Consider the following 23999-nt stretch of genomic DNA (forward strand, 5'->3'; position numbering starts at 1 on the left):
TCTTCAAAAACTAAATAATGTGTGAACAGGTTTTAAAAAACCCAGTGCCACTCACCTATTACACAGGGGTCTGAAATATTTTGCCCAAGGACATAACGAAGGCAGAAGAGATTCCATTCTACATCCTAGTCAGAAATCAAACTGACAAAACTTCCGAGATGCAGCTGGAGTCTGTGTCACTGAGGCGCCTTTTCTTCCAGTTGCAGCATAAAAGCAAGGAGCAAAGAGGGAAAATAATGCAGCAAAGACACCCAGCCAACTTTTCTATTCTTTTCCTCATTGAGACAGGCAAACCTAGCACCAAGTTAAAAAGAAAAAAAAATCTAAGAGGAACTTTATTTGTGTGGGTTTTTTTAATTAAAAAATCCTTAACTAAACACAGCTCCAAGTTTTACTCTGGAAAAAAACCCAAAACCTAGAAAAATACAGGATGGAACATGACAGTAGAAAAGAATGACACCTTCTTGTTCAAGAGAGTCAGTAAATCAATATGCAAGTCAGAGACTAAAGTTCCGTTTCTGACCCTCAAGTACAAACTCTTGGGCTGATGAGAGATACAAACATAATTCAAAGCATTAAAAGTAAATACTGCAGGCCTTTCTCTGAAGTGAAACTCTTTTAGCCTCATAAGTGAACTTTTGCCTTGATAGTCACACGTGTCTAAGTTTCATTAGTATTGCATGAGGAAATTCATCCAAACATGCTCTTTGGGCCACATGCGCTGTAATGCAATAAAGCCAGGCCATTGCTTAAAAACCCAAAGGCCCATCAGATTATGTGAATTAAGTGTATACAGAAATCAGTCAATACCCAAAGCTCCTGGTAGCATGCCTGCCGGCACTGTCTCAGGCAGAGAACAGAAGAATGCCATGCGAAAGGCACAGGGCCCTCCCACATCACACTGAAAGTATGGACAAATCATCCCTGGTAAGGGGACTCTTCTGTGAGCAAGAGACTATCAAACTCAATTACATTCTGAAATAATTTGTTAAGCTTTTCTATTGGCCAGAAATACTCAGGTTCATTTTGCATTTGTGCTCGGCTATGAACATTCTTTGGTTTGGAGTTTGCAAAAAAGTAGAAAACCAGATCTAATAAAAGCTAACTTAACTACACAATTTTACAGTATATAGACAACAATCTGACTTGTGCTCTTAAATAACCAATAATGGAGTTTATTACGGTGCTGGTTCCTCTTCAGTGAGAAAAAATGATCACTGACAACAGATTTGGGGATCTTAGACCCTCTCAAAAGTTCATATTAGTGCTTCCCGCAGGGGCTTCTTCCACATGGAAAATTGCAGGAGTAAGTTTGGACAGCACTTTGGAAAAGCACACTGCAAGTCCCTGGGAGGAGGCAGCGGGACAGCTGTTTGGTAGGCACATTCTAGAAAGAAAAACATCTGTGCTTCTTTCTCCTCATTTGCAAAGACAGAACACATGAAACCTGGACTGCGGGTGCTAAATATACTCGCCAGAGGTCTGGTCAGATAGCCCTAACAGCAAACAGGATGGCCTTCATTTGCAAGAAGCTTCTAAAGAGGCCTGTTACAAGACAAACAATAAGAAAACATATTTAAAAACATGGGGAAAACAGCCCACACTTAGAAAAGAAATATATTTGATTTAAATAATTGATATATAAAGTAAAAACAGGAAAAAATATTATCTTATACCATATCTGTTTTCTCTTAATTCTTAACAGAATACAGGTTAATTAACTTACACTATGCACTGTCAAGCCCGTAGCACCGTATACGCAGTGATGACAAAATAATATGGTGTTTCCACCAACTTTGCAAAACCTACTATGTTAAGCAGGAAACATACCCTTAATTAGACCAACAAGCTCAGGCTGCCAAACCAGGAGAATTTCCAAGAAGTGTGACCTTTTTAATGGAAAAATATATTTTCCTAGTACCCAATACAAGAGACATAAAAGAAAATCAAATAAAAAATTTCCCACTAATATATTGAAACTATCCCCCTATTTCTCTCTATACTCAGTGAAATATTGATAAATATTGAACTAAATTTACTAAAGTACAAATGAACCCAAGATTAGTCCTTAAGCTGAACGCCTCATCGTCCAATCATGGCGTTTTCTTCTCATACCTCTCTCTCTCTCTCTCTCTCTCTACACACACACTCACAATCTCACTATTCCTAGCTGAAACTATTGTTAAATCTTGACTGATCTCTTGAGAAACACATTTTGAAATGACTAATATATGAATTTGCTTTTAGAACCCTAGCCAAATAAACTGGTCTGTATAAACGTATTGTTTTTTAAAAACATATTTTTTATTGATTTTTCTTTTTTGAGAGGAAGGGAAAGTGAGAGATAGAAACACCAATGAGAGAGAACATCTACTGGCTCCCTCCTACACACCCCTCATCAGGGATCGAGCCCACAACCCAAGCATGTACCCTGCCCGGAATCAAACCAGCAATGTCTTGGCGCATAGGTCGACGTTTAACCACTGAGTAATACTAGCTGGGCAAGCATATTCAGTTTTAATCTAGCCTGAATCGAACCTAATTAGGAAAGGTAACAAAATTTGAAGAAATAAAATAATTCACAATAAAGAAAAAGGGTGTTATTAAAATATATTTTTAAAATGATGCCCAGGACACCAAAGAGTGACTTGTGTAATATATTCCAGGTCCTCAAATGTCTTCTGTTTATGACATTGTTAAAAACCATTTTTGAGTTGGTTTGATTAAAAACCATTTTTTAGAGTTGTTGATTAAAAACAGGCTTCCAGATGCACTGACGGTCTCTATGCCAAGGTCTCGGCCAAGGTCCTTAACATGCTAACTGCCCCACTATCCCACCAAAAGCACACATTTCCCAATTTCTTCATCCTTTTGTGTGTTTGTTAACCTTTCGGACTTGAAGAGATTTCTGTCTTCACAGCTGAGGCTTTTACCAGGGTTCACGTTTATATTAAGGTGACCAGACAGTCCCGATTTTTAACAATTTGTCCCGCGTCCCGTGTCCCGCGGCGTTTTAAAAAAGTCCCGATTTTTGGAAAGAATGCATGACAAGCTAGGGAATGGCGGGAGAACGGGAAGGGAATATACAGTTTTCAGCGGCCATGTGGCTATTTAGCCAGGATATGAGTTTTATATTATTTTTGTTAATTCTATAATGTTAAACTTTAATAATAACAAATAATTGTTGAGAACTGATTATCGAGAACTGCTTATCAAAGTTCGCATTGTTGATCAGTTGTTAGAATTCGACTACCATTGTTTGGACTGAATGAACAATGGCATTTTTGGGGATTGGCAACGACGAAAACATTTTGTAACTGTCTCTCAGACATACACATCATACTGCGTGCTAGTAAGCTAGTTAAACAAGTGATGTCATTACAAATCAGCCATTCAGATCATTTAGGTAAGTAATTTATGTATTTATTTCATAAATACATAAATTTTCTTGAATTTAGCAGACAGTACTCGTATTTTTTATATTTTATAGTGGCGGCAAAAAGTCTAGCGCCGGCCTTGAAAGGGACACGACTTACGTTACGGCAAATTCATGACCTTTTAAACAACGACAGCAATCTACTAAAAAAAAATTCACTCAAATGAGAAATAAGCCAAAGAATAAAATAATACTATACATAATTTTTTAATTATATTTGTAAATTGTACTTATGTTGACATTTTAAAAAATATATTACAATACTATTTTTGCGTTCTATGAAAATTTTTGTTGCTCCATATAGACCAAATTTTTCATCAAGAACCCCCCCCCCCTCGCCCATCAATGGTGCCCCGCTTTACCAATGTTAAAATCTGGTCACCTTAGTTTATATTCCCAAAGTGAACTGCCTCTTCATCCACTTTGACCATCTTTCAATTGGGGTATTTGTTACTTATTATTGATGTTTAAGAATACTTAATATATTAAGAATAAACTCGCCGAAACCGGTTTGGCTCAGTGGATAGACCGTCGGCCTGCGGACTGAAGGGTCCCAGGTTCGATTCCGGTCAAGGGCATGTACCTTGGTTGCGGGCACATCCCCAGTGGGGAGTGTGCAGGAGGCGGCTGATCCATGTTTCTAACTCTCTATCCCTCTCTCTTCCTCTCTGTAAAAAATCAATAAAATATATTTTAAAAAAAAAGAAAAAGAATAAACTTAACTCTATTACTCATATATTTTCTCCCTTCTCTATTATAAAAACCCGTGGCCGTCACGCCCAAAGGCCAGAAGGCAACTGCTGAACGTTGTATGATTTCTTCATGGGAACAAGTAAGTGTTGCTCTGTTCAATTCTCATCTTCCAACGAAGGTCGATTTAAGTGCTCCTGAGAAGGAAAGGTTAGGGCAGGAAACTATTCTTATCTCCTTTACAAACTCTTCAAGGTGGGTGGGGCTGCGAGCGCGGGTGGGCGGGGACTTGACACTGGGTCCTGAGGCATACTGGCTCTGGGTCTCAAGCGATTTCGCGTGGTGAGCCTCTAGTATATTATATAACTTTATTTGTAGCATCTTTGGCAGGTAGAACCTTAAATATTTTACATAATTAAGTCTATCCATCTTTTCCTTTTATGGAGTTGAGTATTGTGTCAAAAACCTTTCCATCCCTAAAACGAAATAAAAATTATTCCCCTTGTGTCCAAGTGCTTTTCTGAGTGTTTCTTTAAACATTCAAATCTTTTATCTCTCTGGAATTCATTTCTGTATATTGTTTAAGGTATGACCCAGACACACATTTTTCCCCCCAAATGAGCAGCCAACTTCCTACCACCACCTGGTCCCTCTACCTAATGCAGTTTAAACCACTGTAGGCTCCTAAACTCTGCTTAATGCTGACAGGGAACTTTCATGTCTGCATTAAAGTGATCACTTTTCAAAGCACATTGTTGTTCAAGGGCTCAGCATTCTGTTTCTAGTATTCTGCTTTCAGGTGCCACCTGAGTAACCACCAATCTCCAACACCTGCTAGAATGACAATAATAGGGAGGGGAGAGGAAGGGAAGGGAGGGGAGGGCTGGAGTATCAAATTCAGGCATCCTCAAACTATGGCCCGCGGGCCACATGCAGGTGTTTTTGCCGTTTTGTTTTTTTACTTCAAAATAAGATATGTGCAGTGTGCATAGGAATTTGTTCATAGTTTTTTTTAAACTATAGTCCGGCCCTCCAACGGTCTGAGGGACAGTGAACTGGCCCCCTGTTTAAAAAGTTTGAGGACCCCTGATCAAATCTGACTACAATGCCAAAATACAACCAGTAGCCACCGAGCAGTTTGCTGTGTGTACATACACCCGTACACCTGAGGTATGTCTACGATTACCACCTGAGTTGCTGCCGAGGGACAGCCCTGTCCAGTGTGTTCTTGACTCTGGCAAAGCCCTGGAAAACGATTCATGTTTACATTAGGAGCCGATGCTGCCTAACAACATGGCAGACTCAAACGTGGCAATGGGGAGCTGAGGTCACAAATAGTCCAAAGGATAAATTTCAACCTAGCCCCTTACTTAAAACGCCATTTTAGTGGACTAGTTATCCTGTGTTGTCCTTCTGTCAGTGGCAAACAATGCTTTTAGAGGACAGCACCTGGGCTGACAATAGGAAAGGGAAGTCCAGAGAAGAAAATGTGCAAAATGTGCCCAGGACTGCTCACCCTAGCAGCACAGAAGGTATGTCCGGCCATTAGCATAACTAATTACCGTATTTTCCGGCGTATAAGACGACTTTTTAACCCAGGAAAATCGGGGGTCGTCTTATACGCCAGGTGTCATCTTATAGGGCGGATACATCCCAAACTCTGTATTTTAACTGGAAAAGTTGGGGGTGGCCTTATACGCCCAGTCGTCTTATACGCTGGAAAATACGGTAATTTCCTTGGCCTTGACCAAGGAAGTTCTGAAGCACCAACTGTAATTCTAGTTTGGCTTTCCCTAAAGCAAGTTAAGTACTGACGAATGGCAACAACTCTACCCACTTTGCACTTGCATTTTCCATAACAGGTATACGGGTTAATGCAAGCAGGCATTGTTTCTATGTCCTGTTCTCAGCACGTATGGCAACGAAATCAAGTTTCTGAGAACCAAGCCTGCCCTGAGCTGCCAAGGTAGTGACTCTCACCTCCTCACCCCAGGAGGCCGTTAGGAAAGGAGCTGGTGCGTCCACAGCATCACTGCTGTGAGGAGGCCACTGTTGGTTCCTTCACACGGGACCCTGTTTCCAAGGCCTCCAAGGAGAAATTTCCTTCTGATCTTAAAATCAGAAATGGTGCTTTTCTTCAAATAAGTTTGCTGGCTTCCAAATGGTATGCCATACATTGACTGGTCTTCTCTTTTGCACCATCTACTATGGACTTAGAGACATATTTGTGCCCCACTGAGAACAAATATTAGAGATCTGTATCAGGCTTTTATTTTGTTTTACATATTTGTTTTGCATTTCTTGCTATAGTTTATGAATCTCTATAAACCACCTTAAATTTGAGAGAAAATGAAACAAATGAGTAAAGTTTGCCTTAATGCATCGTAAGAAAAATTTTCTTTTTAAATTTAAGGAGTCAGAAAAAAAGTTAGAGTGAGAAGTCAAGGGAGAGAAAGGATTTCAAGAATATGATGTATGGATTTAAAATATAAAAACAACTCAACTCTCAATGGACTGGGGAAACAGGAAAGGGAAATGAAGAGGTAAGAGCAGGGAATTTCCCAAGCAATTTGTATTTATTTATAGAAATTAGACAAATGGTAACAGAAAAATGACTTTGTTTAAACTTAAACTTATTATACGCTTTAAGTCAGCGGTCGCCAACCAGTGGTCTGCGGACCACTGGTGGTCAGCGAGGTCAGAAAGGTTGGCAACCGCTGGTTTAAGTCATAATAAAATATTTAGAAATACTTACTATTCCACTCAAAATGATAAAAATACGTCAGTTAATAAAGAAAAAAATTGCTTCATAAAAATGGAAAAACAAACAGGTTGTTATTAACCTGTTTCTGTTTCTTATCTGAGCTCCCCCCACCCCCATATTAAGGAAAACCCTACACTTGGCAGCATGAGTCCACTGCCCTCTAGCTCTCTGGATGGGCTGGTCTAAATGGTGTTTCAACCCCACAACCGACACAGCCAAATCGTGCTGTTGCTAGACAGCCTCTCACCTTCAAAGTCGCTGTCATCTTTCCTATACACCAAGGACTTGCAGTGATGTCACTGTTGTATGTCCACTCTGGTTCACACTGTTGAGCCAGCTCCATGCAAACTGATCAGCTTCCAAATGTCTTGCTCCCCATGCCCCAGAGAGCCCCAAGCTTGCTGGGAGCTTAGACCCAGTTCCAGGCAGCACTGAGGAGATTTGGGTTGAGTCCTGTCGGTTCCAAGTCCATAGGTGGAAAATATACTCCAGCCCTAGCCGTTTGACTCAGTGGATAGAGGGTCAGCCTGTGGACCGAAAGGTTCAATTCGGGGGGCACATACCTTGGTTGCAGGCTCCTCCCTGGCCCGGGCTCTGGTCAGGGCATGTGCAGGAGGCAACCCGTCGTGTTTCTCTCACATTGATATTTCTCTGTCTTTCCCTCTCTCTTCCACTCTCTCTAAAATCAATGGAAAAATATCCTTCGGTGAAGATTAAAAAAAAAAAAAGAAAGAAAATATGCTCCAGATCATCCAACACACCTTCCCACCCCTCTCCTCGCACATATCGAATTAAAAAATTAAAATGTCTTGCCATAGCCAGTTTGGCTCAATGGATAGAGTGTCAGCCTGTGGGAATGAAGAGTCCCAGGTTTGATTCTGGTCAAGAGCACGTCCCTAGCCCTAGCCTGTTTGGCTCAGTGGATAGAGCGCTGGCCTGCGGACTGAGGGGTCCCGGGTTCGATTCTGGCCAGGGGCACATGCCCGGGTTGCAGCTCGATCCCCGCTAGGGGGCGTGCGGGAGACGGCCAATCGGTGATTCTCTCTCATCATTGATGTTTCTACCTCTCCCTCTCCCTTCCTCTCTGAAATCAATAAAGAAATATATTTAAAAAAAAAAAAAAAAAGAGCACGTCCCTAGGTTGCAGGCTCCATCCCTGGTCCTGCTGAGGGCGTGTGTGGGAGGCAACCAATCCATGTCTCTCTCTCACATCAGTAGTTTCTCTCTGTCTGTCTCTCCTGCTCCCCTTCCACTCTCTCTAAAAATCAATGGAAAAATATCCTCAGGTGAAGATTAACACACATACACACAAAGTAAAATGTCTTAAGAGCAGGCAGAGTAAAAAATTAAGTGCACTTAGTTCTCCTCTGCTAAAAGCAACATTTTTGTGCAAGGATGAAATTTGGTTCCACTCTCCATGACCACAGTGCCACACAGCTCACCTGTTCCCACCCCAACTCTGCAATCCCCTCCCCACGAATGAGCAGCCAACAGATGGCTACAAGTAAAGCATCTGACTTCCAAAGGAGTAGGTACATGTCGCACCTACGGTTACCATGCAGGGTCAATGAGAGACCATTCAGACTAATGATGTTTTCCTGGTCATATTTTATTCCTTCAAAAACGTACCATTTCTTTTAGACTGTGGTTACTCTGCACACCAGTTGGTTCCAGATAAGCAAGACTTGGCTGTGGTTGAAGTTCTGCTAAGTGGACGGGAAGTGAGGTACAGATCCAGGGGAAGGAGGGCAAATGTGTACAGTCCCAGGGAAGAGAACCTTGGCACCTGGGTCACGCCATAAAGACAAGCACTGTGCCCGCTCCAATCACACACTCAGAACACACCATAGCAGAGCCCTGCAAACTGTAGGCATTCAATAAATATTTGCTATGAATAAGCTGACTAACTGAAATAGATTACCCGGTAAAGTGCTAAAGAAGAGCTAAAGAACAAGCCGCCGCCAGGAGGGGGTGGCAAGGCCAGGTCTGTCTGGCTCTGGAGCGGTGCTCTTCCCCTTCTCATCAGGAGGTAGGCTGGCTGAGGTCTCATGTATCGAGGACCCCAAATCACAAGAAAAACATGCTCCATCTCCCTGGAAGGTCAATTTTACTCAAAGTTGAATAATTTTAAATATTTGGTATATAAAACAAATACCAATATATTATGAAAGAGAATACAGACTTCATAGTCATTTTCAATTACGTGGGCCATCATTTTTTTCATTCTGCAATGGCCCCAGGCTCTAAGGGACACAGTGCACTCTCCTCCTAGAGGTCCATGGATAGAAGAAAATCTAAGACTCAAAACATCGCTCCATAAATACTTGTTGAGCACCACACTAGCAAGCATGTGTTAAGTGCCAGGAATGCAATGTAGTCCCTGACCTCAAAGACTTAAGCTATTCTAAAAAAGAGAAACAAGTTAGCCAATAATTAAGAGTGCTAAGATAGATGCCTGTAGAGGGTCCACAGAAACAGAGGAGCCTGTGGGGAATGTTGAAGAATTCCCAGGGGGTGGCCCAGGCCCTACTCTCATCCCTGAGCTGCTTCTTGAAAATGATACAGGAATTAATAATATGGGGGAGCTGAGGGGAAGTTACTCATGGAAAGAGAATAGTGTTTAATAAGTTATAAATTTTCAAAAAAAACCCCACCAAAACAAAACAGTATTCTCAAAGGGCCAGAACTAGTGCAATACAACAAGAGAAAGAAATCATATTACACTGGAAATATATACAGAAAAAGAAATAAATTCATAAGATGCCCAACTTACAGTGCAAATATGAAAATGAAAACAATGAGATATTTGTTATCAACATGGCAAAAATTTAAACCAATACTATTAAATATCACAGATAAATCTGTACCATAGATAAAAATATAGAATGACTAGAGGCCCGGTGCATGAAATTCATGCACTGGAAGGGGGGGAGGGGTGTCTCTCAGCCCAGCCTGCACCCTCTCCAATGAGATCGGGCTTAAACCGGCAGTTGGACATCCCTCTCACAATCCGAACCTGCTGGCTCCCAACACCTCACTCACCCGCCTGCCTGCCTGATTGCCCCTAAACTGCTTCTGCCTGCCAGCCTGATCACCCCCTAACCACTCCCCCGCCAGCCTGGTCCCCCCCAACTGCCCTCCCCTGCAGGCCTGGTGCCCCCTAACTGTCCTACCCTGCAGGCTCGGTCCCCCCTAACTGTCCTACCCTGCAGGCTCGGTCGCCCCCAACTGCCCTCCCCTGTCATCCCAATCGCCCCCAATTGCCCTCCCCTGCTGGCCTGTTTGCCCCCAACTGCCCTCCCCTGCTGGCCATCTTGTGGCAGCCATCTTCTGATGACATGGGCACAGCCATCTTGTGACCGCATGGGGCGGCCATCTTGTGCGAGGATGTGATAGTCAATTTGCATATTGCCTCTTTATTATATAGGATACCTCTCTCAAGGCCAATCTGGCCATATACACAAAATTGAAATGTTGATGGATACTTATAACTATGGGAAAAAAATCTAACATATATCAAAAGAAATTTAAGTAATTAGGTTGGCCCATCAATATAATAAAATACTGTGCAACCATTACAAAGGGTGAGGTAAGGTGTGGAAGGTTGGGAAAGACTGGTAAAAAAGGCAGGTTAGGCTAGTTTTTGAAGAACTGAAACCTGCAGACATGTTGATGTATTCCAGTCTTATGGGACAAGACAAGACAATGCCCCTCTGCTGCCCTCACTGATGAACCTGAATCACCGGTGATCAGCTATGGCCACCCTAATAATTCCACAAGTACTTTACCATTTGTTATTTATGCCAGTTGTTATTCAACTAAATAAAGGTCCGAAATCTTTTAGAAAGCCAGCCTTAAAATTATCCAGAGATTATACCCAGCAAATAAAAAGGATCGTTTAATTACTTGGGTAAATTCTAAAGAATAAGGAGCCATGCAAAACCATACAAAGGGGGGTGGGAGCAAGTTATTGAACAGGCTGTACACTATGAATCCCTCTAAATTGTGTGCGCAAGTTATTGAACAGGCTGTACACTATGAATCCCTCTAAATTGTGTGCACGTTCAGAGGTGTGTGTTTGCACACGCAGGAGCGCATTCCAGGAAAGGGGTGGGAAACGGAGCCAGCAGCACACTGCTCCTCACAGCACTGTGCAGTTACATGGTGAAGATGTGGTTGCAGCAGCAGGGGCTGGAATGGCTTCAACACGTCTATTCCCCTGAAATCACACCAGTTCTTCCAGCAATACTTGAAATGGTTCGTTCATCTTCTCAGCTAGGGTGAAGTTTACTATATCTCCCCCAACATCAGACTTTTCACCAGTTCCTCCTAACTAACAGTGATTGGCACTCGAGTGTACCTACATTACAGTCCACCAGAAAACAGCATTCTTGCTGACTGCTTAAGGAAGGATGCGGGTGGAGGGTGTTCAGCAAGGTAGTGGAAAGAAAAGCATTTAGACACAGATCATTTGGCAACTTAAGATGATTTGGGGCGTGATTAAACAGGCTGTTAGGGCTGAGAGCACCAGTACCATGAATGACTTCTTATCAGAACAGAATCAACTGTCATGTGGCCTCAACTGAAAGCTACACCCTCATTTAATGACAGCTTGGTAAGAGGAAGGCATGGAAACAAAGCCATAGTATCTGTCTGTACACCAATTTTAAGTCACAACTCATTTGAGAAACATTAAAATATTTTAAACACGTCAATCAAAATAATATGTAACCACAGAAGGCCTAATTTTCTATCTAGCCAACTGGGTCACGAAAAAATGAGGTGCCCCAAATGAAAATGATCTGGATGTTAACATCTGCAAATAGCTTCAGTTTAAAATACAATTCTTCAGAGAAATCCAAAAGGCTCAGGATTTAAGGTTACCATGATCAGCGATCTGCATACAAACAGCTTCAAAATATGTTCATAATCAACGTCTGGAGATGGTTGAAAGCTAGGCTAGCGTTAGATCTGAAAGCCAGTGTCCATCTCTCCAAACTGCAGACAGAAAGGAGTGCATAACTATTCTGGACCACATGATCTGGACCTGGGAACCATGTAAGAGCACTAAGGACAAACTCAGAAACAGCTGTTGCTAAATACTTGATCATTCAACTGACTTGAAGTAGCAGTTAGAGGTTCCATGACCAAAACAGGTCGGAGACTTGGGTGTGCACTCAGCACCTTTACAGGGCAGTTTTCTCACCTGAAAGGTGAGGGTGACAGCTGTACACACCTCATGAGGTCATTGTGAGGATTAGTATGAAAATGCTGTAAAGCGTTTAGTGCAGTAACTGGACAAAGACTTAGTAAATGTTGTTTATTCTCATTAGAAATACATTGGTGGGAAGGTGTGGAATCTCCTCCAAAATTTGCCTGTGTATTTGGCCACTAAAAAGGACAAGGTCTTGAAAATCATCTTCAACTCTTCAGCTAAATCCAGCTCTTCCAGGACCAGCCAAGCCAAGCTTCAGTTCCTTGAAAATGCTGTTTTCACTGGTTTCCAGAATTATGTATGTATTGTACCTTGACAAGAACACTTTCAGCCCCACTTCCTACTCCCAGCCATGGGCAATTGACTTGCAGCATCCTTCACATTTCTGTACACACCACTTCCTCCGGAGCCCTTCCCAAACCTCCTGTGAATTTGGAAGGACCAGTCTGGATGGTTAATTGCAATCCAATTCAGGCTCCCATTGAGAACTACTACAGTTTCTGATAAGCGTACTGTCCTTGTTCATTCACATTCTAATAAGATGTTTCCAGTTTAAAATCTAAATATCACCTTCCCAGAGAGTCAGCTCTGTTGCTAAGATAGGATCAAGCCTATTGTGCTTTATATCCTATACTAGTAGCCCATTTGCAGGAAAAATCCTGCAAGCGGCCGCATGCGCTGCCGCTGCCGCCGCCGCCGCCGCCGCCGCTGTTTCGGCCATCTTGCCTGCACCCACAAGCCGCTGCCACCCACCCCGCTCCGCCCCACTCCGCCCTGCCCCGCCCCACCCCGCCTGGGCTTTCCCTCTGGCAGCCATCTTGCTTTCCGCTTTTCCTCCGTCTTCCTTCTAAGTTGTTTTCAGTCTTCACTACTCCCTCCCTCAGCGTATGCAAATTAACCGCCATCTTTGTTTGGTAATTTGCATACTCGCCCTGATTGGCTGGTGGGCGTGGCTCGGGCATAGCGAAGGTGCGGTCAATTTGCATATTACTATTTTATTAGGTAGGGTAATAAGAGAGGAATATGCTAATTATCCGTTACGCCCTGAGGCATAACAACCAACCTGGTAAAGACTAGATCTCGGATCAGCAGGAGGGTGGGGCAGAGAGCTACAGGAGGGGGCAGGGCAGCAAGCTATGAGGGGGGAAGGGGGAGGGGGGGCGGGAGGGGAGCTACAGGAGGGCAGGGCAGCAGGCGGAGAGCTACTGGCGAGCTACTGGCCCACGGATTCGTGCACAGGGCTACTAGTTCTTAATATGTCTGTTAAAACGGTATCAGATGAAAGCCAACCTACTCAAGGGATCTGTTGTTTACTGGTCTTCACCCAAGAGATGTTTTTGAAGAATTCCACAGCTTAAAAAGAAAAAAGGATGAAAATAATCCCCAACTTATCGATGAGAACCCTCTGGGCAGAAAAGTTAAATGATTTTGTTCGGCACAGAAAGCTAGACAGATTTATAAGCACAGTAAGGAGCCAAGGATCCGGTTCTGTTTCCTCCCACTATAGAGCCATTTCTGTGCACTGAGAACCATTCCAGAGAGTCTAAGCAATAATCTTAAAATGCAAGTGCTCATTCAATGCTATCGAACAACTTGCAAAGCTTTTTAAACTATGGGTGTCCTCTACCGTAGGAGAAACTCAAGGGGGAAGGCCTGGTCCTTTGCATGTTAAAAAAGTTGTATGGGTGCCCTGGCTAGGTAGCTCAGTTGGTTAGAGGTGTCCCGATATGCCAAAGTTTTGGGTTTGATCCCCAGTCATGGCACATATAAGAATCTACTAATGAGCCGAAACCGGTTTGGCTCAGTGGCTAGAGCGTCGGACTGCGGACTGAAAGGTCCCAGGTTCGATTCCGGTCAAGGGCATGTACATTGGTTGCGGGCACATCCCCGGTAGGGGGTATGCAGGAGGCAGCTGGTTGATGTTTCTCTCTCATCGGTGTTTCTAGCTCTCTATCCCTCTCCCTTCCTCTCTGTAAAAAAAAAAAAAAAAAAAAAAAAAAGAATCTACCAATGAATGCATAAATAAGTGGAACAAATTGACACCTCTCCCTCTCTCTCTCTCCCTCCCTCCCTCCCTCCTTTCCTCTCTCCAAAAATCAATTTAAAAACAAACTTCCATGGGTGATTCTTATCCCAGCAAAGGTCAAGAACCCCTAGTTTAATCAATCAGCATTGTTTACTAAATATCTGCTCTGTCCCCAGCAGTGTTTCTGAGACAAGAATTACTTGTATTAGAGGAAAATAAGACTGAGTATAACGAAGTGCTGAATTTGCTACATTCAGAGACAGTAGCACAAGAGCACAGGCTTGGATGAACTATGTGTGGAGCAAGAATAATGGACAGGTAGGTCCCTAATGATAAACAGGCTGTTTTCACGTAGTGCAGCGTAGAGTCCTAAGGATCCAGGAACAAAGTAGCAGAGTGCACTTTCCTGCCTGGCCCTGCACCCACTTTCAATCGCAACAGCTGAATGCTTACCTTTCATACAGGAAGCTTCAGCTTCAAATTCATTTAAAAAACAATTCTGATGGCTTTTAAGAGTTTGAACTCTCTTATTTACAAATGCAAAAGAAAAAGAAAAAAAAAAATCAGTGGTGAAGTAACTTGTCCCAAAGTCACAAAACTAACCAGTGGTCTAGAACAGCGGTTGCCAACCTTTCGGACCTCCCGGACCACCAGTGGACTGTGAACAACCGGTTGGCGACTGCTGGTCTAGAACCCAGGTCCTCAGCTCCGGAGCCCTCTGCACACACACCGCACCCACCACAACTTTCCAAGGGAAGGACCATGTGAGCTTCTCAACAAAGGTTCTCACAGAGCACCCCAAACACCAGCCTGCCCAGAACCCATGTTTGTTTCTGGTCCTGTGTCTCAAACCTGGGACTGTGGAGGGGGAGTAGAAGGGAGAGGAGCCCAAGCAAGCAGCAGAAGAAAACACAGCCACCCTCCCAGGACAGCTCTTGAACACAGTTTTAAGATTTTTTTAAAATTAAAACCTGATCAAAGAAACGCCGTGTTTGTGATGGACTTCCTGGTGGAACTGTTCCGTCATGCTCTTCAAGGAAGTAGTAAAAGGTAAGAATGCATAGGCAGACGTGGGAGTGGGGCATTCAGCAGAAGGGCCTGAGATCAAGGGTCAGTTTATGTTGGCTACAATGCAGCAGCTCCGCTGTAGAATTTCCGAGGACCGTCGGGGAGTAGCTCCTTCTCCCAAGGTGTGGGCCACACTTGCCGTCAGATGCCCCGAATCATGGGAGAGCAAAAGCTTCTCTCTCCAGCAGCACATCTAACTCTTGTGCCCATGTAAGCAAAACTACACAGGACTTTAAAATGCTTTTGCTCTGCATCTGTTACTCCCACAGCACCCTCTGACACTGGTATTATCACCATCTCACTGCTGAGAGACAACCACAGAAGTCAATGCCAAGGCCAAATGAGATGTCTAGAATTTAGTATTCAGACTCAATGCTCAGTCCACACACAGTGGCTTGAGCACAAACCTCAGTCCTCACATTTCTATGTTGATCACACAGTGAATGTATAATCTAATAGGACCCAAGCATGTATGAAATGACATGTCTATCACTGAGTTCACTGTCTATTCCCCAAATGGCTCCATCTTCCACTTCCCTACTTCTGTTCATCTAAACTCAAAACCTTGTTTCCCCTTTGACTCTAATTAGCTGCTAAACACTTTAAATTAAGGGCTTTGATCATAGCTCAAGAACAAAAAAATTCAATGACTCTCTACTGCCTAGCAAATGAAATCCAAACTCCTTCACCAGCACCACAGCAGGGGAGGCCCCCTAACAGTCACAGCCTGGTTTCCACCAGTCTCCAGAACACAGCCTAGGTCCGTGGTCGGCAAACTGCGGCTCGACAGCCACATGCGGCTCTTTGGCCTCTTGAGTGTGGCTCTTCCACAAAATACCACGGCCTGGGCGAGTCTATTTTGAAGAAGTGGTGTTAGAAGAAGTTTAAGTTTAAAAAATTTGGCTCTCAAAAGAAATTTCAATCGTTGTCCTGTTGATATTTGGCTCTGTTGACTAATGAGTTTGCCGACCACGGGTCTAGGTCATCACTAACCTGCAAGTGTTGGCTGTTCCCCAAGCACACTCAGTGTTTACTAAGCATGTGACCTTGGGAAAGTCACTTAATCTGGGCTTTATTTTACTCAACTATAAAATGGGTATAATAATACTTGCCTGAAAGGACTAACAGAAGTAATAAAAATGAGAGAGCTGCTATAAATTTTAAGGTACTATAAAAACACCGACATTATCATTATGTCACAGTTATGATAATTTTATACCTGCCTTGCTCCAGAAAGGATATAAAGTAGCTCACATAAAACACAAAATAACAAGAGTTTAAAGTGGAAGCAATAAAAGAAATACCAAACAAAATGGGATGGGGAATGAGGCTAAGAAAAAATGCATACCACAATTGCCTATGTAATCTTTCAGGTTAATGATTTGGCCTGAACACTGTAGTTTGACTTGGAAAGAAAACTAAGTCAAGCAGACAGTGTCCAGAAAACTGAAAACAAAACCACTGGTCAGAAATAAACTAGTTCCTACTATAAGACCGAGCAAAAATTTCTCCTACAGGTTCTTATTCTGCAATGTAAACGGACAGCATCCTCAACATCTCCATCCTGGATGATCTATTTCATTACATCATATCAGATCGAAAGCCTCTTGAGGTCAGGTAATTGTCTTATTATGTCTGTATCTCTAACAGCACTTAAAGCAATTAGTCTACAAACAACACACCTCATTTGTTTTGAAATTTTTTATTGATTTCAGAGAGAAAGGGAGAGGGAGAGAGAGATAGAAACATCAATGATGAGAGAGAATCAGTGACCAACTGTCTCCTGCACACCTTACACTGGGGGTCGAGCCCAAAATCCAGGCATGTGCTCCGACCAAGAACTGTGACCTCCTGGTTCATAGGTGGGCGCTCAACCACTGAGCTACGCCAGTCAGGCAACATAACTCCATTTTTATATACTGGTTTCCATGGGTCCAATCTCTCCCTTCCTATTTCAAACTCTCTTGCACACTACCATATCAAACCTAAAACATCACTTTTACCACCAGATTCCTTACTTTAAAATCCCCCCAGCCTCTCTGCACACAGAACAAAGACCTCCTTCTTCACCTTCACAGCACAATCTAGACCACGACCTCCCGTCTTCTCCTCCCTCTAATGTTTTTGCCCTTTTGAGCTCAGCTTAAAAATCTCACCTCCTACTGAAAGTCTGACTAGCAGCAATGTGGTGGAGGGAGATTGGACAGGAGGAGACTGGACAGCCAGAAGTCTTGTGTTCTGACCCGTTACTCATCTGTTCAGAGACTGTGGGCAAGCCACTGACCGCTGTGAGAAGCTCTCAGCATCTACTAGCAGTCATGGCTTACGACCAGTGCATCTCCATTACCTTCCAGCTATAAGGTTCTAGGATGTGTGTGTTTCTACAAACGCAGACACACCCTGATCTCTCCTCTGATCCTTATTATCTGTTACATATTTTAATATGTAATTACAAACACTGTCTTTCAATCTTCCCTGCTAAGTAAACACATCAACTGTCCCACAGCAGAGCCTTATAGTCTCTTGCTGTTCCCAAAGATAACCAGCACAAGAGGAGGTATATAACAGACACTTTGTGTAAGCAAAGAACTGTTTAAATAACTATTTTTAAAAGATTGATTATAATATACTTGTTTGCTGCAGTATGAATCAGCAAAAAAGGGGGGCTTTTTTCCCCCCATTAAACAGACCATTAAAATAAGTGACTAAGACAAGAAAACAGCTAAGTCACTTTTCTCTAAAAAGTATATTCACTTAGTAGGTTATAAAGCCAGTCAGTATAACCTCATTACTTAAGGTGACCACCTGCCAAACACAACTGAGTTAACACACAACATAATGTTTATTATCTTTGATTGCAAAATGAATGCCCACTAGCAAAATAAAAATAAGACCAACCATAATTTTTATTATTTTACTAATTTTATGTATACATTATTGCTATAATTCCAACATAAAAACCAATAAAGTGACGCAGCAGATGAGGAAATAAATCACATGACAAACTGTACTTAATATTGCAGGCTGCATAAAGCTACTACGACCAATACTCATATTGAGCTTAGTTCTGTGCTTTTCAGAACTTGTCTTTTTTTAAAAAAAATTAATATTATGGCTTCTTTTCTGGATGAATACCCAGTTTCCTGGACAGTTCTTAAAAAATAATCTGATAAATCGAGAGGCTTGCTGATTTTTCTTTTGCTCTCTACTAGTCCTGTCAGCAAAATCTGGGCAACACTGAAAACCTGAGTGTTTGTTTAACTGGAAAAAATAAATTAAAAAGAAAAAACAAAGAAGCTATATCAGTCACTGAGTACAAACAAGATACCATATCAATACTCAATAAGTTAACTTCCTGTAGTTAAAACACACAGCTCTATAAACTACGCACATGGTACATAAAGAGCTTCTTCAATCACAGATTCTGAAGCTCAAGACAATTCTCATTTCCAACTTGAAATATCCCGTAAATGGACCGGTAAGTCAGGCCTGGCTCCGCTTGTGCTATTTTTGGTCCCATTGCTATTACTGCTGAAAGAGTTTATAAGGGCTCACTGCCAGCTTAGACACAGTCAGAAAGATGTCAGTACAACATAAAACCGATTTGTTCCTAAGAAGAAATATAAATCTACAAAATTATCCAATTATCCTTATTCACAAAATGTCAATAATGTGCAAAAACATCCAGTAAAAGAAGATGGAGAAGGAAACTGCTATTCTGTGAACCATAATTATTACCTCGTTCAACCTTGGTTCCACTCTGAAAGATATTTATCTTATTTAAGCAACACAAAAAGATAATAAGGGAGAATTCTGGCCCAAAGATGTCCTTAAAAGGAAGAGGAAGAAAGACTTCATCCAGGAGGGATGCAGAAACTCGAGGAAGCAGATGTGGAACTAGCCGATCTACAGGCTACCTACCGCCCAATATTAGATTTCCCCGGAGAAATACATAATAAGCATGTTTGCTCAGGCATTTAACATTAAAGGAGGCAACAGCAACAAGAACAGGGGTGACCGAAAAGGGGCATGTTTTGTCTGTGACTTGTTCTGTTCTGTAAACAGTAATTATTTGAATAGTTCTAAATGCAATCACTTCCATTAGGAAAACACATCCTTGCTCAAATTGAGGTTTCACAGTCCTTATGAATTACAAAAACTGTGTAACTGAACCAATAATGTTGTATAAAAGCAAATTAATGACAGTCACACAACAGTTTTAAAGGAAAATTAATTTTAATAGTGGCCAAAAGAAGGTTAGCATGTGAACACTGGGACTGTGGGTTTTCAATATTACAGTAAATACAAAATAAAAATAACTGGTAACAATAAGGCAGTCATCACCACATAATACTAGAGTCTTTCTGCAACAAAGGACATAGGTATTCATGAAGGTGAGTGACCAATTGAAAAAACACAACTAAATTCAAGACCCAGTAATACAGATTTAAGAAACTTTAAATATTTCATTTTGAGTGGAAAACACTTATGAAAGATAGCATTTAAATGTTCAGTTCTGGGATTATAGAACCACCTGCTTAAGATATTAAAGGCTCCTTTAAACACATTTGATGGCTTGATAAGAGCAATTTAATTTAACATTCTGAGCCCTCCACTTATTTCAGAATCCACTGACCAGGTGGATAACAGCTTAACAATGACTTCAACCCAGGCAGCAGTGAGACATTTAATTTCTGTTGCGTTATACCGCCTATCAACTCAGAAATCAGTAAATTAAAAATACAGCACAATACCACACCATTTAAACCTGAATAGCAGTAGTTGTTTGTATTTCCCCTGACTGCTGGGATTTTTTATGACAAAATGAAAGAAATTAGAAATTAGTTTGGGAAAAAGGTTAAAAATTACTTGTACAAAAATAGCTTGCAAGCAGACTGGTCCTTTTAAAAATTAAAAGCATTTGGTCAGCTGTGACATGAATTTTCAGGACCTAAATTCAAAAGCACCATTGTAATAGGTGGGGCAAGGTAAGAAGGAAGTGACAATGGGTTTTCTGAAAACTTGTGGGAAGCCACCTGACAGATGCAAAAGCAGACAGGCATGGTACAACTTCTGGAGGCTCAAAAGTAACATAAAATACTCCATCCAACAAGCTTGGCTCACAAGGCAGAGTTAGGAATAAAGCAATACTACCACATTCCCAGGGCATTTTAATCCTCACTAAGATAAACTAGTTGTATAAAAAAAAAAATGTCTAACAGGAAAATCTACTCAGATGTCAAAAATTATAAGTGAAATTTTATAAATTTAAAAAATCACTAATCAATCAAAATAAAATCCACAAACTTGTCCAGACTAAAACAAAACCAGTTATGAATTGTATTTTTAAAAACTGTTTGCAAAGCACATGCTTTCCTGTTAAAGTAGTCTACTTTATTTTAAACACTATAATTTCAACCTAAAAGAACAACTAGCCCTCATTCTCTTTAACTTCACTTTATTCGTGGAAATAGATACAAGGAACACACATGGTCGGTCTCCCCTTTAGCCTGGGCTGTGCTCTGATTAAATCAAGAAACAGCTTAGAGTGTGGGGGGTCAGGAAGAAGCCATCTAAAATAAGCATGCACCTGGATCACTTCCAAGATGACACTTATTTAAGGCCTATAGTCTCCATGTGAGAATTTGAGGAAATGAATTTTTACAATAGCATGGAAAGCCAACCGGAATGTAAAAGGCCAGTTCATAATAGTCATCCTTTTCTGTATTACAGAAATTGTACCAGTGAAATTTTGTTTGTAAAATGCAATGTCCACTTTCTCCTCTTGGATAAAATACCTACAGCCTCGGTGGTGGTTAAATTGCAGCTATAAAGGAAATTGTCCCGAGATAAATGGTTTCCCTATGAGAGGGTTTCGCTGCTACACTTCACCTCAGGACAATAAATCAAATTAACTGCACCTTGTCCTCTGTCCAATGACATCATCAGTTTGACCATATCTTGAGAGTCCCGTGCAAAAACATATGCTACTTAAGGCACGAAATCATATTCCTGCTTTTTGTCCACCTGACCTCAAGCTTCAGATCTCTGAAACAGTCATTCACCTGAGCAGTCTTGTGGAAGCTACAGATTTTTTTTCCCCTGCTGCATTTCGGGGCCTGCCTACTGGAGATTAAAGAAGAAAAATGGTAAGAACTGGTTATTTGAAATTGGCTTGCTTTAGCCCATTAAATCTAGATTTTTGTTACAAATTAAACTTAAGATCAAAGTCTCACCAAATCTGTAGCTAGCAACTGACCCTAAAGGGCCTTAACATAATTTCAGAGGTTTAACACATCAGTGTTTAACAACACTTCTGATACTTTCCTCTCCCAGCCTGGGAAAAAACCCCATGAGAAGCAACACCATGATTTTAAAACACACGACTATACAAAATAAAATGGGGGGAAAAACTTCATCAAGGGAAAGACCAAAATTCAAAATTACTGTTTCTTCTACATAGTTGAAATTAATATACCTTTCACCGACCAACTGTCCTAAATCTACATAGAACAAAATCAATTCTGACAATTTTAACAAGAGGGGTCGGGTGTGCTGGGAGGGTGGTAAGTTCAGAGATCAGGGTGGACACAATGACAGTGTTTATTCCTCCATTTTACTCATTTAATCATGACACAAACACTCAAAGAAAACAGAACCCCATTTCTGTTTTTCGGGAGTGCTCCAATTAAAATAAGCAAGTCTGTGACAGTGACAGCACAAAATTAGTATCAGCCCCATTTTAAATTCCAATAAAGAGGTTGAAAAGGGAGCGCAGCCCTGAGAAGTTCTGAAAGTGCTGTAAATTAGGATTTATAAAATACTTAGCTATTCCCCAACTGGAAAAAAAAAAAAAAAAAAAGAATGGTTTCAAAAGTCCTGTAGACCCACCTTTACAAAGCTAGCAAGTGTTTAATTTGGGGGTTGGTGCCAGAGGGCAAGGGGCTCCACCAAAAAAAAAGTGAAACCCAAAAAGGCTTCATTTTGCCTCTGAAAATAGGACAGTTTCCTCCCCCCGCCCCCCCCCCCTTAGGCCCAATATTACTGCACACTATAAAAAAGTCTTTTTAAGAGAAAACAAAACAAGGCAGAGTTAATGCTCAGCTCGGGGCTGTGGGAAGGCTGGTGAGGCCTCGGGAGGGTCATCTGTGCCCGCGGAGTAGGGGGTGCGTGAAGATTGGGTGAGGGGAGTCATTTTGGTTATTAGTAAATAAATCAGGCTGCAGAGAACATGAGGCCTAGGCAACTGCAGGAGGAGCCAGGCCTCGCTCCCCCTTCTCTTCCCGGCACAGCCTGGGTTTGATCTCAGAGCCCTGTGGATTGCCAAGGAAAAAAAAAAAAAAAGAATCATATCGAACCACAAAAGCACATGGGGCGAATGTAAAATATAAACACGGCGTTGGGCTGTGAGTGGCTGTTATTAAAGGTCTGAATTACTAAACATGAGAGGCGGGGAAAGCCAGGCGGCCATTTCAATAATATAAACCTCCCCGAATTAGACATTATTCAAATGAGAGAGGATCCGCGCAGCGGCGAGCGGGGAGGACCCAGCCCCCGGCGGGCAGACGCGGCCGCGGACCGGCGGGGATCCCCGCCTCCCCACTCCCCACCGGAGGGAGACCGGGATGTTAGCAACTTGTTAGGCCGGGGGTCCCGGAGCCGGCCGGCCTCACCGCCGCGTTCCGGGGACCCGGGGGCGCTCCGGGGGTGCGTGGCCCGACTCCGGGAGGGTCAGGGAGGGGCGCGGGGACCACACCACGCCGGCGCCTCCACCCGGCTCCTCCGGGACTGCGCCCGACCGGGACCCACGGGGCTGCTGACCGCCGGCCCGAGGACATGCCCTCCGAGGGGGGCTTCCCGAGGGTCGCCCGAGGGCGCGAAGCGGAGCCCACTGTCGCCCTGCGCACCCCGGACGCGGGACTGCTCGAGTCAGGCCGCCCCCCGGGGGACGAGCGGGCGCAGCGAGGTGCGGGGCCGTGACCCCAGCCAGACCCGGGTCCCGAGCGGCGGCGGGCGCTCCCCGCGGACGCCCCCCGCCGCCCCGCCCCGCCGCGCCACTCCCGGGGGCACGCGTGCTCGGGTCCGGCCGCCGGGTCCGCCCGGGCACGCCGCCTCCCGGCATTGTGCCGCCGCCGCCCGGCCTCCACGCCCCCCCGCCCGCCGGGCCGCCCGCCGCTATGAATATGTAAAGCGTCTTCATTGTCCTGCTCGGCCCCGGCCCCGCCGCGGACCCGCTCGGGCTCGAGGCGGCGAGGAGGCGGAGGCCGGGCCGGGGCCGGCCGCCGGCGGGCCGGGCCGCAGCCCCCGGTGCCCCGAGTCCCCCTCTGCCCGGCCGCGGAGAGCCTCTCCCCCTCCGCTCGGCGCCCGGCGGGTGCTCGGCGCTCCCCGGCCCCCCAGCGCCCCGCCGTTAATTATAATAATCCTGAGTACTAATAAATTATGCTAAGTCGCGGGGGGGCCGCGAGAGCCCGGCTCGAGTATGAATATGAATATGTAAAATGCCGTAATGATTACCTGCTGCTGCTGCCGCCGCGGCTGAACTCTCATCTTGACTCGCTGCTCCTCCGTCCGCCATTTTGAATATTTTAACCAAAATCGCCGGGTCGATAAGCCCTCCCTCGCTCCGGCTCCCCTCCCCCCGCCCGCCCTCCACGCCGCCCCCTCCTCCCCGCCCCTCCGCGCCTTCCGTCCCCGGGCGCGCGACAGGGGGCGCACGAGGCCGCCCGCGTGGAGGAGCCCCGCCCCTTCGAGCGCTCTGCGCACGCGCCTCCGGGCCGCCGCGGCTCCTTAGTCGCTGAAG

At 43.6% G+C, this 23999-nt stretch overlaps 1 protein-coding gene across 1 annotated transcript in view; it reads right to left on the reverse strand.

Moving 5' to 3' along the window:
* Window positions 1–23789, reverse strand: part of POU2F1 (POU class 2 homeobox 1) — a 117988-nt gene extending 94199 nt beyond the window's left edge. The window contains exon 1 of the mRNA XM_054712026.1: window positions 23714–23789. Within this exon, the coding sequence (XP_054568001.1) occupies window positions 23714–23774 (61 nt within the window). The 5' untranslated portion in view covers window positions 23775–23789. The remainder of the gene's footprint in view (window positions 1–23713) is intronic.
* Between the last annotated feature and the right edge of the window lie 210 nt (window positions 23790–23999).

The sequence above is a fragment of the Eptesicus fuscus genome, chromosome 22 (assembly GCF_027574615.1).
Source record: "Eptesicus fuscus isolate TK198812 chromosome 22, DD_ASM_mEF_20220401, whole genome shotgun sequence".
NCBI classification, from domain to species: Eukaryota; Metazoa; Chordata; class Mammalia; order Chiroptera; family Vespertilionidae; genus Eptesicus; species Eptesicus fuscus.